Source organism: Hydractinia symbiolongicarpus, chromosome 7 (genome assembly GCF_029227915.1).
Source record: "Hydractinia symbiolongicarpus strain clone_291-10 chromosome 7, HSymV2.1, whole genome shotgun sequence".
Lineage (NCBI taxonomy): Eukaryota > Metazoa > Cnidaria > Hydrozoa > Anthoathecata > Hydractiniidae > Hydractinia > Hydractinia symbiolongicarpus.
The window spans coordinates 22,055,789-22,070,170 of record NC_079881.1 but is presented as its reverse complement, the minus strand read 5'-3'; the positions used below and the strand labels follow the sequence as shown (position 1 = coordinate 22,070,170).

Sequence of the window (14,382 nt, the reverse complement as noted above, 5' to 3'; positions counted from 1 at the left end):
TCTGGGTGTTTGGTGATGCCTCTTAATTTCTAGCTAGCTCCACAATCATATGACTCTCCTCCCCCTGCCCTCTCCCCAACGCTTCTCTGTCATCCAATCTTGAAAAAAATTACCTTTGGTGTCGGTAACATGTGACCATGTCAATGTCTATATAAACATTGACAGGAAGTATTATATGTGGAAAAATTAGCGATGTTCTTTTGTTGATTTTGCTAAGTTTTTTTAGTCATTCTTTATATACATTTAAAAAATTTGTCAAGAGCCAACACATTTTGTGGAGCTGGATAAAACTACAAAGTAGTTATGTGATGGACATCACTCACTGTGTGCAGTAGCAGCTAGCTAGCTCAAAAATCTGTCCTAAAGTCTTAGGACGGATTTTTGAGAATTCTCTTATGATGCTATCTTTTAATCATCTAGCATAAGAGAAAACTTAATAGGCATTTTTATGCTAGTTAAATTGGTAGTTTTATGCTAGCTTAGCTGCTACTGTTGTGCTAGATAGCTTTATGTGTATGTAAGGGGTTTTCACAACCTTTAAAAAACAGTGATCATAACCACTTCTTTCTTGAAAAATATCATCATTTCGCTTCTAGCTGGCTGACTACGTTTAGCACCATCTTTAAAACACAACAAAAACTCCATCGCCGTGCTAAAACACGTTGTCTCGCTCAATCAGATATTTACGAAAATTTACCAACAAATGACCAGATAAAATTACTGGGCAACACTGATAAAATGGCAGAATTTTTTATAAATTTGATGTATACGGACGAAATCGTATAGAAATCCTATATACTCTCCACCGTGCTTACTTTTCACTTATATTTGGCTTATTTAATGAGGAAATGGGCTTCGCTACGCTCCGTGCGCTAGCGCGCACTCCGCTACTCTCCGCAAAAAGCTTGCGAGCTTTTTTCTCTCCGGTTTGACGTGGATGGAAATTAACTTCCCGCTCAAGAGAAAACGTGCTCATTCAGATTAAAATGGCTACCGTAAACAGAAGATATGTGTTATTACAAAATTTAAAATTAATTACAACTTTATTGATGTGGCACCGTGTAAAAAGAAGCAGAACTCGAAAACATAAACAGAAAAGAATGTGGATAAGGAGACTTTTCCAGGAAAGAAGGACCAAAGGGTTGTACAATGTTTAAGTTAAAGATTTATTTTTATTTGATAGTTAATATTTCTTTAAATCGTTTCGAATGACACCAGCAAGGTTTGAACAGCTACTCTCTTGGATAGCCCCTGTCATCGTCAAGTCGTCTAAAATCAGGAATGTTACAAGTCCTAGCGAGCGTTTATGCATTACATTGCGGTATTTAACTACAGGAGATGCTCAGATTACAATTGGAAGTAGCTATAGAGTCAGCCCTCCAACTGTCAGTCGCATTATACGCGAAAAATGTGCGGAGCAATATGGAATCAATTGCAGAGCCATGGATTTTTAGATGTTCCTGACACAGAAAGCAAGTGGAAAGAGATAGCGAACGAGTTCAAAGACCGATGGAACTTTCCACATTGTTTAGGGGCAATAGATGGCAAGCATGTAGTAATGCAAGCACCAGCCTGAAGTGGTTCAGACTACTTTAATTACAAAAAAACACATATGCAACGCATGTTACAAATTTACGTTCATAGACATTGGTGATGCTGGACGTCAAAGCGATGGAGGAGTGTATAAAAACAGCAAACTTGCCCAGGCTCTAGAAACAAACTCAATTAATAGTGATCTATTAATTGAGTTTGTTTCTAGAGCCCCAGCTAAAATAAAAGATGCAGGAAATAAGCTATATCCATATGTTTTTGTGACTGATTATGCCTTTCAATTAAAACCACATATGCTAAAACCATTCGCTCGTCTGGCCTCTTGCATTAAAAAGAAAATATTTAACTACCGTTTATTAAGGGCCAGAAGAATAATTGAACATTGTTTTGGCATATCAGAAGCAAGGTTTCGCATTTTTAGACGTCCCATTATTGTACAGGTTGAAACTGTGAATTTAATAACAAAAGCAGTAGTTGCTCTACACAACTTTTTAATGAAAAGCCAAGAAAACCATGGTGAGTACAGGTACTGTCCACCAGGATTTGTGGATACTGAAAATGGCGCGGACTCACAGCTTGAAGACTGGAGGAATGAAACCAATGGATATACTGGCTTTTTACACATTGGTACTACGCGATCAAACAGCTATACGAAAAGTGCAAAGGATGTGCGCAAAGAATATAAAGATTATTTTAACACACAAGAAGGAGCTGTAAGTTGGCAGTGGGACTATGTATCCAGAACGATAGACCCGTTTGACTTGGAAGTATGACTGCAAAAAAAAAAACAAGTAAAGTACAAACCAGCAAAAATATTTGCAACTATATATAACTACATACAAGAAAAAAAATATAAAATATGGAAATATATAACTATATATATAAGTGAATTTTTTTTTTTGAAATATGATACACACTTTTAATAACGATTATGCTTTTTGGTTTAGTGATTCCTATAAAATCGACATATTCGCTCTTAAATTATTTTTAAAGTGATTTTTAGACATGTCTGAAGTAAGGAGAGAAAAGCCAATTAAAGAACCAACATATAACACAAGAAGGTAACCTCTCTTTTATAAAAATATTTCCCATAATGTAACTTCTACCATCTAAAAAGTGTGTAATATATATACAAGTAAAAACGTTGAAAATATAGAATATATGTTAAAAAAAGATATTCTTAAAATCATGCAGTTTCATCAAACTCCAGCTCAAACAACAATGTTTGAATTTTAAGCTTAGCAATTTTATTCTTTCGAGCTGCTAACTTTCTTAACGTTGGCGTTGGCATACTTTTGGCAAAAATCATATCTTTGTCGTCTTCTGCATCATTTAGAAGTAGGGCAGCCCTAGTCGTTGAATTTATGTCCTCCAATGTTTTTAAAAATTGAACGTCTATTTCAGTTGCAGCTTGTACGCGGGGTCTTTTATTTCTCTGACTTTGTCGTGGCTTCTTTGGAATAGGTTCAACAGAGTTACTAGTACTATCCAAGTTTTCTTCTTCATGATTTTTCGAAAGGCTTGAACTAGGGCTCATCATGCCATCACTTGTGATTGGTGAAGGTGGGGGCATAGAAACATTACTGGAAGTCTCTTTATTCATGTCTTCGTCTTGTACGAACTGCAACTGTGAGAAATATTTACATTTCGGCAATGTATGTGCTGCTGCACCAGATTGTGTCAATTCTGCACGCCTTACCAAGCATCGTTTTAGGTTATTATACAGGTTTTTCCACTGCGCTTTCAGGAATTCAACTAAAATAAATAAATCTTTAAGTTTAGCTATATAGTTTGATTGGAAAACAGCATTTAAAAATATAGGTAGCTAACCTAATGCAATAATTGTTGATAATTTTTTCTGTGTCTGCTTAGGGTTTTTATCGAGTGTTCAATGTACGAAAATACTCTAACCTCGTTTTTCAAACTTTGTTGCCAGTTGTTGCCATGCTGTCTTTCTCATGTTTTGGTCATGGTGTGACCTGGTTGAAGTATTCCATAAGCATGGGAAACCTTCCATCTCGTTTATGAAGATTTCAACGTCATAATTGGCCAAAGTGTTTTCTCCTGATGCTTGTGAAAAGTCAGTTATAATATCATCCTCATCTTGTCGTGATGACTGTTGATTCTGTTGTTGTAGAAGTAATTATAACCTCTGGTTACAAAGTCTTTGCTTCGTCTCTGTACATCCTCGTTCAATATTTCTCCTTCTGGTATACTGGCTTCGTTAGTTTGTGGGCAATTATAAAATTTAGCCAATCGGGCAAGATTGTTAAGTTTTTCTTGTGAGCTTTCAAAAGTACATCTCTCTGCCATCTTGATATTTCCTTAAACTTGTTATGAAAAGGAATTGCGCCAAATTTTATGTCACTGAAAGGATTACGCAATGTTTACATTTTTCTTGAATTTCATTGGCCGAAAAGCTTGAGAGAAGAAATACGCGTTGAAAAAGTTGAATGAGTTCCACTTTTTGAGAGAAGCTCGGGAGCATCTTTTTACGTAATCCATAGAGGCCTTATTGGTTTCCATGATTGGAGACGCATAAAACGTGTGCAAAAACATTTAATAAATGATTGGTCACGAAACCTATCTGCCCTTGGTTAAAGTTCTGTGCATCTTTTCAAATGTGTTGTGTCCTTTTTATTTTTTTTATATATATTTTTTAATTAATTCCTTGTAAAAAGGGAGAATTGTGCTTTTAGAGTCATTGTCTCCAGAGGAGTACAACCTCTAGCTTATTTCCAAAGACCTAACAGGTTGAGTTCATCATTGCGGTGGCTTGCCACCTCTTTGTAAATTATTTTCTTATTCTATATGTTAAAAATTTTCAATTAAGGGCTATTATCAACCATTGGGATACGGTATCTTATAAGTACAAATACTCCGTCGTCTGCAACCGATGCTACCACTGAGCAGAATTTTTATTGCGGCTATGGCCAAAACAACAAACAAATGTCTGTCAAGTACCAATGCCTCCGACACCTTTCTCGCAATCACAACTAAAAGATTTAAGTTCGGCGGAGATTGACTCTCTTGAAACTGTTGAAAATAAAGGATTGGTAGTCACTGATCAAGAATGTACTGACTCTGCCGATTCTGTTTATGATGGTATAGCTAGCTAATATATTTTAGAATTTTATTTTTTTCTATTTTTAATTTTATTTAGGCTATAGATTTTAGACTAAAGAAAACAACTGTTACTTTTTATAACACATAGGGAATTATTCTCACTATGTGTATTATGGAAGGCTCTTTTTCTTTGTGTTTATTTTTTTGTAAAAAAGTGCTTACATTTTAAGTTTCTTTTACAAATTCAAGATAGAACTCTATACATGTTTGCTTTGCTTTATTTTTCACTACCTTTTTGAAATACTCTAAATATAACGTGCATTCGTTGAGATTCATTTTTTCAAATAACTTGTATATTTTAACCTGAATTTGTTTTTTCGACATTGCTCTAATTACTTTATCAGGTTGTTTATTATTTTTTGTTACATACAGCATGTTATGTTTATTATTTTGTCCTTCTGTTGACAGATAATTTGTGTAATTGTCATGTGCATTAGTTGTGAAATGAACTAAGTCATTGGCTAATTCTAAATCATCTAAACTAACATGACGTTTTGTTTTGAATGGGCTTATTAGGTATTGGTTTTGTCGTAGCAAAACTCTTATTTGCATGTATTCATTACCAAGCTCCACTCTGCCGCTCTTAACACTAATAGTACTCTCTCAATTCATGCCAGCATCTTTCAAAGTTGCTTTCCGGATCTAGAAGGAAATGTTGTAGTATTTAAGAATTTTGAATGCACAAAATTTATGCAGAAAATAATTGCCTTGAAAGAAAATTTGATCAGCCCAAGAAACAAATTTTAGTATATCACAACGTTTATGTTACATTTAGAAAGTTTATTACAGCCTAATTCCCTTTTATAATGTTTTGTTTTTAACTGTACATAGAGATATTTACATTTCATTGCATTTGTAATTTGTTCCATATATTTTATATTTGTTATACATTTGTATATTTTATTTATGTTTCACGTTAAAGTATTCAAAGATATATGATAACTAACGGAAGATAACTTGTCCAAGTTTCTGAAACTTCTTTGCCACTAAAGATGTGTTGGAACACCAATCACCCATTGTTTGGCTGCTTTATTAATCTCCTTCAGCAATGCATCCCCCCTGGTAATGACCTTTATTTCCAATTCTACTGGTAGTCAAGGATTCATCCAGTAATTTTTTAACCGCATTGGGAAGTCTGATGTTCCGTGTTTCTTCATAATACACGATTTCCCTGTACGTAGGATGATTTTGTCCGAAGAATAAAAGCTTGAGTCGGTTTTTGGCTTTTGATATTGCTGTTGAGGAACCACTACGACTACCTTTGCAGAAGCATCAAGGCGTGCAAAAATGTAAAAATCATTTGTTGCATATATATGTAATTTGGGTCTTTTACATCTGCAACGTATAACCAATAAGCTTGAGACGTCATTGGCAAAGTGTTTGTTAAACAGTATCGTACATATGCTAAGTACGTAACTTCTAATATTTACCAAAGTTTGTGATGATGGCTACCTTTGCGTATATATTTTAACGCATTGTCACTTGTAAATCCGAGCTCTGTTGCAATATTTTCCATAAAGATTGACCAATTTAATTGCATAAATGATCGTGCGCTATTCATTTCGTAATGGAGTACACCGGTAATCAAAACGATCCAATCAAATTCGTGTTCTGGTTCAATATTTAATAAAACATAACAAGCATGATCCTCAAAATTTTCCTCCTTATAAATGGAAACTTTACACTTCGGACATTGTAAGACGTTCTTTATTAGTTTGATTATGATACGATATATTGCACCATCGTTTTCAACGTACAGCCACTGTCGTTTCCCATCCACAACTTACTTATGTATTCCAGCACGCATACCAATATTTCTGAGGATAATAGCAATATTTTCGAAGCCATTAGGATTTAACATATCAGGTTCTCCAACAATCGTTTTTACATTATTGGACTCGTTAGGGAATAAAAAATGTTTGTATGGATAAATATGAGTTGATATTAATTCAACCTCGCGTATGGAGAACTTTTCCTTTCGCAGCTATCCGGAACAATTTGTGCAGAGTCTATGCATTGCAATCGATGCATTTCTTTTCAGAATTAACTTCGTTCTTTGTTTTTACTAGAGTATCGATATTGTCCGTATATGCTCTTTTTTCTTCAATGGCATTCATTATTTGTTTGTCGAATACTGTTTGCAACCGATCTTCGATCAATTGGTTCCGGGTTTTTTGATAACAACCGCTGCACTTCTCATTTGGCGAAGATAGGAGATTCTTCTCTTTCTCAGACAATTCATCAAATAACCAATGAGTTGGTTTTAGTTTTTCTTGTTCTTGTAAATCGGATGGGTTTATGCATAGGTAAGCTTTACTTGCACTAACACTAACAGAAACGGACCCGCGGTCTGCCCTTACTCCGTAATTTTTTTCCGGCGAACTGTTCGTTATCAAATACAACCCCAAACAACTCCTTCAGGAAATTTGACTGGATACCTTCCATGATCATTAAACCACTTCGAAATATGCCAATAGGAACCTGCTGGCATGAAATCGCTGTTCAAGTTTACTAACAATTTACTGTTGGATAGACTGTATGTCAGCAAGTTTTTACGAAGTGAGATTGGTAAAACTAAACGTTTTTTATGAAAACCGTAAATCATTTCAATGCATTCTGCAATTTTTGAAGTTGACGAGTTGGAAACAAGGCTTAAGTTTAGTAATTTGGAAAGAACAGTTACTAACTTCAGTGATCGATTTAAGAGCCATTTTTTCGCGTCATATTCAGTCAGTTCGTCTATTGATTTACACGATTCTCGTAACGAAATATCCTTAACGTCATTCTAAATTAAAGTAATAACTTCTTCTATTAGCTTTTCTGTCGCTCTATCATGGCTTTCAGAGTTATTCACATTTTTTATCTCAGCATCGTCCATATTTTCACTGCTTTCCACTTCTTCGTCACATTCAGTGGCATTTCGCTTTAAACAGTCTTCACAAATGTGTCGTCCTTTATTCGGCGGAAGCACATCAGGCCTCAATAAGTCTTCAACAATGACTTTTTTAACTCTCTTTCCCGACTTATAGTCAATTAAATTGCTGTAATTTTCTATGTGATTCGCCCAGTTACATTTTCTTTTAAGGGATACTTCTATAATTTACTTTTTTCTATTAAAATAAAAAAATAATGTTAAGAACTACCGGTTGGCTATCCTGAAGGAGAACGATGAGTTTCATAAGTGAAGAGATGGTCTCTTAATGGGACACTTAATACACGAAACACACAGTAAATAAACAACGAAACGACAATGTATTTTTTAAATAGACAAACATAAATTACGATTTTGAGTAAACTACAATTTCTGCGAATTCCGTGCAATCTTCAGTCTCGCTAAAAGAATAAAGATTTTTTTATTTCACTATACAACTACACCGTCTTGGTAACTGACAAAATACACCAGGAACGAGGTTAAAAAGTAAAATAAAAACTCACCAAACTATTTTTAAAGACACTCTCTCCAGATCACAAAAACGTTTCCCAAGGTTTGCAGGAATTCTCCCAACCACTTATTTCGCATTACTTATTCTGGCCGTGTCCTGTCTTTTCAGATCGTGTGACTTCTCGATGAAGCTCTGGAATGATGTTTTCTAAATTCGGCATTTTCACTATCACAGCAAAAGGCTCAAATTCATTATCTGCTTCTTTTTCCACTTCCATTTTAACATCATTATGTGGAGTGATTTTGAAAATATGATAACCCTTAATAAAAGAATCTTTTATTATTATCTTAGTTGATTTTTTGAAAACGCATTTTAAAATTAACATTTTTTGAAACGGGAAACCAATACTGAAATAGGAAACGGTTTCTCAAAACTAGGTTTAGGAAATGGTTTCCCATACGGGAAACCTGACTACTGTGTTATGGGAAACTGTTTCCCAGATGGGTAGTGGTTTCCCTTTTCGTGTCAACTCCCGAACTGTTAGTTCTTTTAGCAATTGTATAGCACATAGCTTTTTAATGAGTTCATTGTTACTTCATTTTAAAACATTTTAACAGATTTTTACAAATCTTGTATGTATATTATTTTCTGATAAAGTCCGTTGTGTCCTTTTTATTTTTTTTTATATTTTTTTTTAATTAAGTCCTTGTAAAAAGGGAGACTTGTGCTTTTTGAGGCATGTTCTCTAGAGGAGTACAACCTCTAGCTTATTTCCAAAGACCTAACAGGTTGAGTTCATCATTGCGGTGGCTTGCCACCTCGTTGTAAATTATTTTCTTATTGCTACTGTCCGAAAGGATAATAACGAATGACAATCTGGAAAGACAGATTGACACTGGGAAAGACTAGACCCTTACTTTATATTCTTTTGCTTATTTTGTTTTGTGTGTGTATGTATGTGTGTTATTTTTCTGTTATTTTTCTGTTGCATATAACATCACACTCCCTATTGTCAGTCACCAGTTATAAGTGAAGTATTCAGCAATAGACAGATAGTACTGACACGCAAGGGGTCAATAGGTAGAGTCGTGGGATGGCATGAAAAACATGCCTGCTGAGCCCAACCTAATTGTTTTCTGTCGCTCCCACCAAGCTTAGGCTGGCTCGTGGAATTTTTATGGTCTACAACAAAGTTAAATTTTTCAAACAATGATACCCCCAACGATGTAGACCCTGACCGTATTAGGACTACCCCTCTGGATATCGATTTCGTTATTACTAACTCCTCTGTCCTTCCTGCTACCTGTGATTCTTCGTTACTTCCTTCCACTAAGCATTGGACATTAAAACCGTGTAAAGTTGTTATGCAAGATGTGCTAGCTGTTGATTCCACTGAAAAGTCTCGGCTGCTGAAAGCTAACCCGGATAACTCCCACAGTGTTCTTTCTCAGCAATCAACAGAACCTGACCATCTTAGCACTATGAAATGGAAACAACCTATTGCTTGACCGAAGTCAATTGATACAAAATTGTGGAATTCCCTTGATGATTCAGTCAGTTCGTCTATTGATTTACACGATTCTCGTAACGAAATATCCTTAACGTCATTCTAAATTAAAGTAATAACTTCTTCTATTAGCTTTTCTGTCGCTCTATCATGGCTTTCAGAGTTATTCACATTTTTTATCTCAGCATCGTCCATATTTTCACTGCTTTCCACTTCTTCGTCACATTCAGTGGCATTTCGCTTTAAACAGTCTTCACAAATGTGTCGTCCTTTATTCGGCGGAAGCACATCAGGCCTCAATAAGTCTTCAACAATGACTTTTTTAACTCTCTTTCCCGACTTATAGTCAATTAAATTGCTGTAATTTTCTATGTGATTCGCCCAGTTACATTTTCTTTTAAGGGATACTTCTATAATTTACTTTTTTCTATTAAAATAAAAAAATAATGTTAAGAACTACCGGTTGGCTATCCTGAAGGAGAACGATAAGTTTCATAAGTGAAGAGATGGTCTCTTAATGGGACACTTAATACACGAAACACACAGTAAATAAACAACGAAACGACAATGTATTTTTTAAATAGACAAACATAAATTACGATTTTGAGTAAACTACAATTTCTGCGAATTCCGTGCAATCTTCAGTCTCGCTAAAAGAATAAAGATTTTTTTATTTCACTATACAACTACACCGTCTTGGTAACTGACAAAATACACCAGGAACGAGGTTAAAAAGTAAAATAAAAACTCACCAAACTATTTTTAAAGACACTCTCTCCAGATCACAAAAACGTTTCCCAAGGTTTGCAGGAATTCTCCCAACCACTTATTTCGCATTACTTATTCTGGCCGTGTCCTGTCTTTTCAGATCGTGTGACTTCTCGATGAAGCTCTGGAATGATGTTTTCTAAATTCGGCATTTTCACTATCACAGCAAAAGGCTCAAATTCATTATCTGCTTCTTTTTCCACTTCCATTTTAACATCATTATGTGGAGTGATTTTGAAAATATGATAACCCTTAATAAAAGAATCTTTTATTATTATCTTAGTTGATTTTTTGAAAACGCATTTTAAAATTAACATTTTTTGAAACGGGAAACCAATACTGAAATAGGAAACGGTTTCTCAAAACTAGGTTTAGGAAATGGTTTCCCATACGGGAAACCTGACTACTGTGTTATGGGAAACTGTTTCCCAGATGGGTAGTGGTTTCCCTTTTCGTGTCAACTCCCGAACTGTTAGTTCTTTTAGCAATTGTATAGCACATAGCTTTTTAATGAGTTCATTGTTACTTCATTTTAAAACATTTTAACAGATTTTTACAAATCTTGTATGTATATTATTTTCTGATAAAGTCCGTTGTGTCCTTTTTATTTTTTTTTATATTTTTTTTTAATTAAGTCCTTGTAAAAAGGGAGACTTGTGCTTTTTGAGGCATGTTCTCTAGAGGAGTACAACCTCTAGCTTATTTCCAAAGACCTAACAGGTTGAGTTCATCATTGCGGTGGCTTGCCACCTCGTTGTAAATTATTTTCTTATTGCTACTGTCCGAAAGGATAATAACGAATGACAATCTGGAAAGACAGATTGACACTGGGAAAGACTAGACCCTTACTTTATATTCTTTTGCTTATTTTGTTTTGTGTGTGTATGTATGTGTGTTATTTTTCTGTTATTTTTCTGTTGCATATAACATCACACTCCCTATTGTCAGTCACCAGTTATAAGTGAAGTATTCAGCAATAGACAGATAGTACTGACACGCAAGGGGTCAATAGGTAGAGTCGTGGGATGGCATGAAAAACATGCCTGCTGAGCCCAACCTAATTGTTTTCTGTCGCTCCCACCAAGCTTAGGCTGGCTCGTGGAATTTTTATGGTCTACAACAAAGTTAAATTTTTCAAACAATGATACCCCCAACGATGTAGACCCTGACCGTATTAGGACTACCCCTCTGGATATCGATTTCGTTATTACTAACTCCTCTGTCCTTCCTGCTACCTGTGATTCTTCGTTACTTCCTTCCACTAAGCATTGGACATTAAAACCGTGTAAAGTTGTTATGCAAGATGTGCTAGCTGTTGATTCCACTGAAAAGTCTCGGCTGCTGAAAGCTAACCCGGATAACTCCCACAGTGTTCTTTCTCAGCAATCAACAGAACCTGACCATCTTAGCACTATGAAATGGAAACAACCTATTGCTTGACCGAAGTCAATTGATACAAAATTGTGGAATTCCCTTGATGATTCAGTCAGTTCATCTATTGATTTACACGATTCTCGTAACGAAATATCCTTAACGTCATTCTAAATTAAAGTAATAACTTCTTCTATTAGCTTTTCTGTCGCTCTATCATGGCTTTCAGAGTTATTCACATTTTTTATCTCAGCATCGTCCATATTTTCACTGCTTTCCACTTCTTCGTCACATTCAGTGGCATTTCGCTTTAAACAGTCTTCACAAATGTGTCGTCCTTTATTCGGCGGAAGCACATCAGGCCTCAATAAGTCTTCAACAATGACTTTTTTAACTCTCTTTCCCGACTTATAGTCTATTAAATTGCTGTAATTTTCTATGTGATTCGCACAGTTACATTTTCTTTTAAAGGATACTTCTATAATTTACTTTTTTCTATTAAAATAAAATAATGTTAAGAACTACCGGTTGGCTATCCTGAAGGACAACGATAAGTTTCATAAGTGAAGAGATGGTCTCTTAATGGGACACTTAATACACGAAACACACGGTAAATAAACAACGAAACGACAATGTATTTTTTAAATAGACAAACATAAATTACGATTTTGAGTAAACTACAATTTCTGCGAATTCCGTGCAATCTTCAGTCTCGCTAAAAGAATAAAGATTTTTTTATTTCACTATACAACTACACAGTCTTGGTAACTGACAAAATACACCAGGAACGAGGTTAAAAAGTAAAATAAAAACTCACCAAACTATTTTTAAAGACACTCTCTCCAGATCACAAAAACGGTTCCCAAGGTTTGCAGGAATTCTCCCAACCACTTTGCCTGCGGTATTTCGCATTACTTATTCTGGCCGTGTCCTGTCTTTTCACATCGTGTGACTTCTCGATGAAGCTCTGGAATGATGTTTTCTAAATTCGGCATTTTCACTATCACAGCAAAAGGCTCAAATTCATTATCTGCTTCTTTTTCCACTTCCATTTTAACATCATTATGTGGAGTGATTTTGAAAATATGATAACCCTTAATAAAAGAATCTTTTATTATTATCTTAGTTGATTTTTTGAAAACGCATTTTAAAATTAACATTTTTTGAAACGGGAAACCAATACCGAAATAGGAAACGGTTTCTCAAAACTAGGTTTAGGAAATGGTTTCCCATACGGGAAACCTGACTACTGTGTTATGGGAAACTGTTTCCCAGATGGGTAGTGGTTTCCCTTTTCGTGTCAACTCCCGAACTGTTAGTTCTTTTAGCAATTGTATAGCACATAGCTTTTTAATGAGTTCATTGTTACTTCATTTTAAAACATTTTAACAGATTTTTACAAATCTTGTATGTATATTATTTTCTGATAAAGTCCGTTGTGTCCTTTTTATTTTTTTGATATTTTTTTTAATTAATTCCTTGTAAAAAGGGAGACTTGTGCTTTTTGAGGCATGTTCTCTAGAGGAGTACAACCTCTAGCTTAATTCCAAAGACCTAACAGGTTGAGTTCATCATTGCGGTGGCTTGCCACCTCGTTGTAAATTATTTTCTTATTGCTACTGTCCGAAAGGATAATAACGAATCACAATCTGGAAAGACAGATTGACACTGGGAAAGACTAGACCCTTACTTTTTATGCTTTTGCTTATTTTGTTTTGTGTGTGTATGTATGTGTGTTATTTTTCTGTTATTTTTCTGTTGCATATAACATCACACTTCTTATTGTCAGTCAGTTATAAGTTAAGTATTCAGCAATAGACAGATAGTACTGACACGCAAGGGGTCAATAGGTAGAGTCTTGGGATGGCATGAAAAACATGCTGAGCCCGCGTAAAATTTGGCAGCCCCAACCCAATTGTTATCTGTCGCTCGCACCAAGCTTAGGCTGGCCCGTGGGATTTTTATGGTCTACAACAAAGTTAAATTTTTCAAACAATGACACCCCCAACGATGTAGACCCTGACCGTATTAGGACTACCCCTCCGGATATCGATGTCGTTATTACTAACTCCTCTGTCCTTCCTGCTACCTGTGATTCTTCGTTACTTCCTTCCACTAAGCATTGGACATTAAAACCGTGTAAAGTTGTTTTGCAAGATGTGCTAGCTGTTGATTCGACTGAAAAGTCTCGGCTGCTGAAAGCTAACCCGGATAACTCCCACAGTGTTCTTTCTCAGCAATCAACGGAACCTGACCATCTTAGCACTATGAAATGGAAACAACCTATTGCTTGACCGAAGTCAATTGACACAAAATTGTGGAATTCCCTTGATGATGCAGTTTTCCACAATCTTCTAGGCTCTTACCCACCTGTTACTCACCTGTTTTGTGTAAGGTCACTTCCCCAGCACAACCCATCAGGTTTGAACAGGAGAGCTTTACGCAGCATCAGTTTGGTGAACGAGAAGAACAATCTACTCCGAACTCTTAAGAACACATCTGACCCAGTTGAGAAAAGCAACATGCAAAACCTTTTAGATGATATAATGGCTAAGTTAAGGTTACTTCGGAGAGGTGAGTGGAATAGGAAAAGACGATGGAAAATCTCGAATGCATGCCGGGCTTTCTCTAAGAATCCTTATCAGGCTGGAAAAAATATTTTAGATCCTAAATGTT

At 35.5% G+C, this 14,382-nt stretch overlaps 1 protein-coding gene across 1 annotated transcript; it reads left to right on the top strand.

The window, feature by feature from the left end:
* The first annotated feature begins 1,208 nt into the window (after positions 1–1,208).
* On the top strand, positions 1,209–2,324 carry LOC130648628 (uncharacterized). Its single transcript, XM_057454684.1, has 3 exons — positions 1,209–1,410; positions 1,455–1,544; positions 1,645–2,324. The coding sequence occupies exons 1-3, from the start codon at positions 1,209–1,211 to the stop codon at positions 2,322–2,324; spliced, it is 972 nt and encodes a 323-aa protein (XP_057310667.1).
* Positions 2,325–14,382: the final 12,058 nt, after the last annotated feature.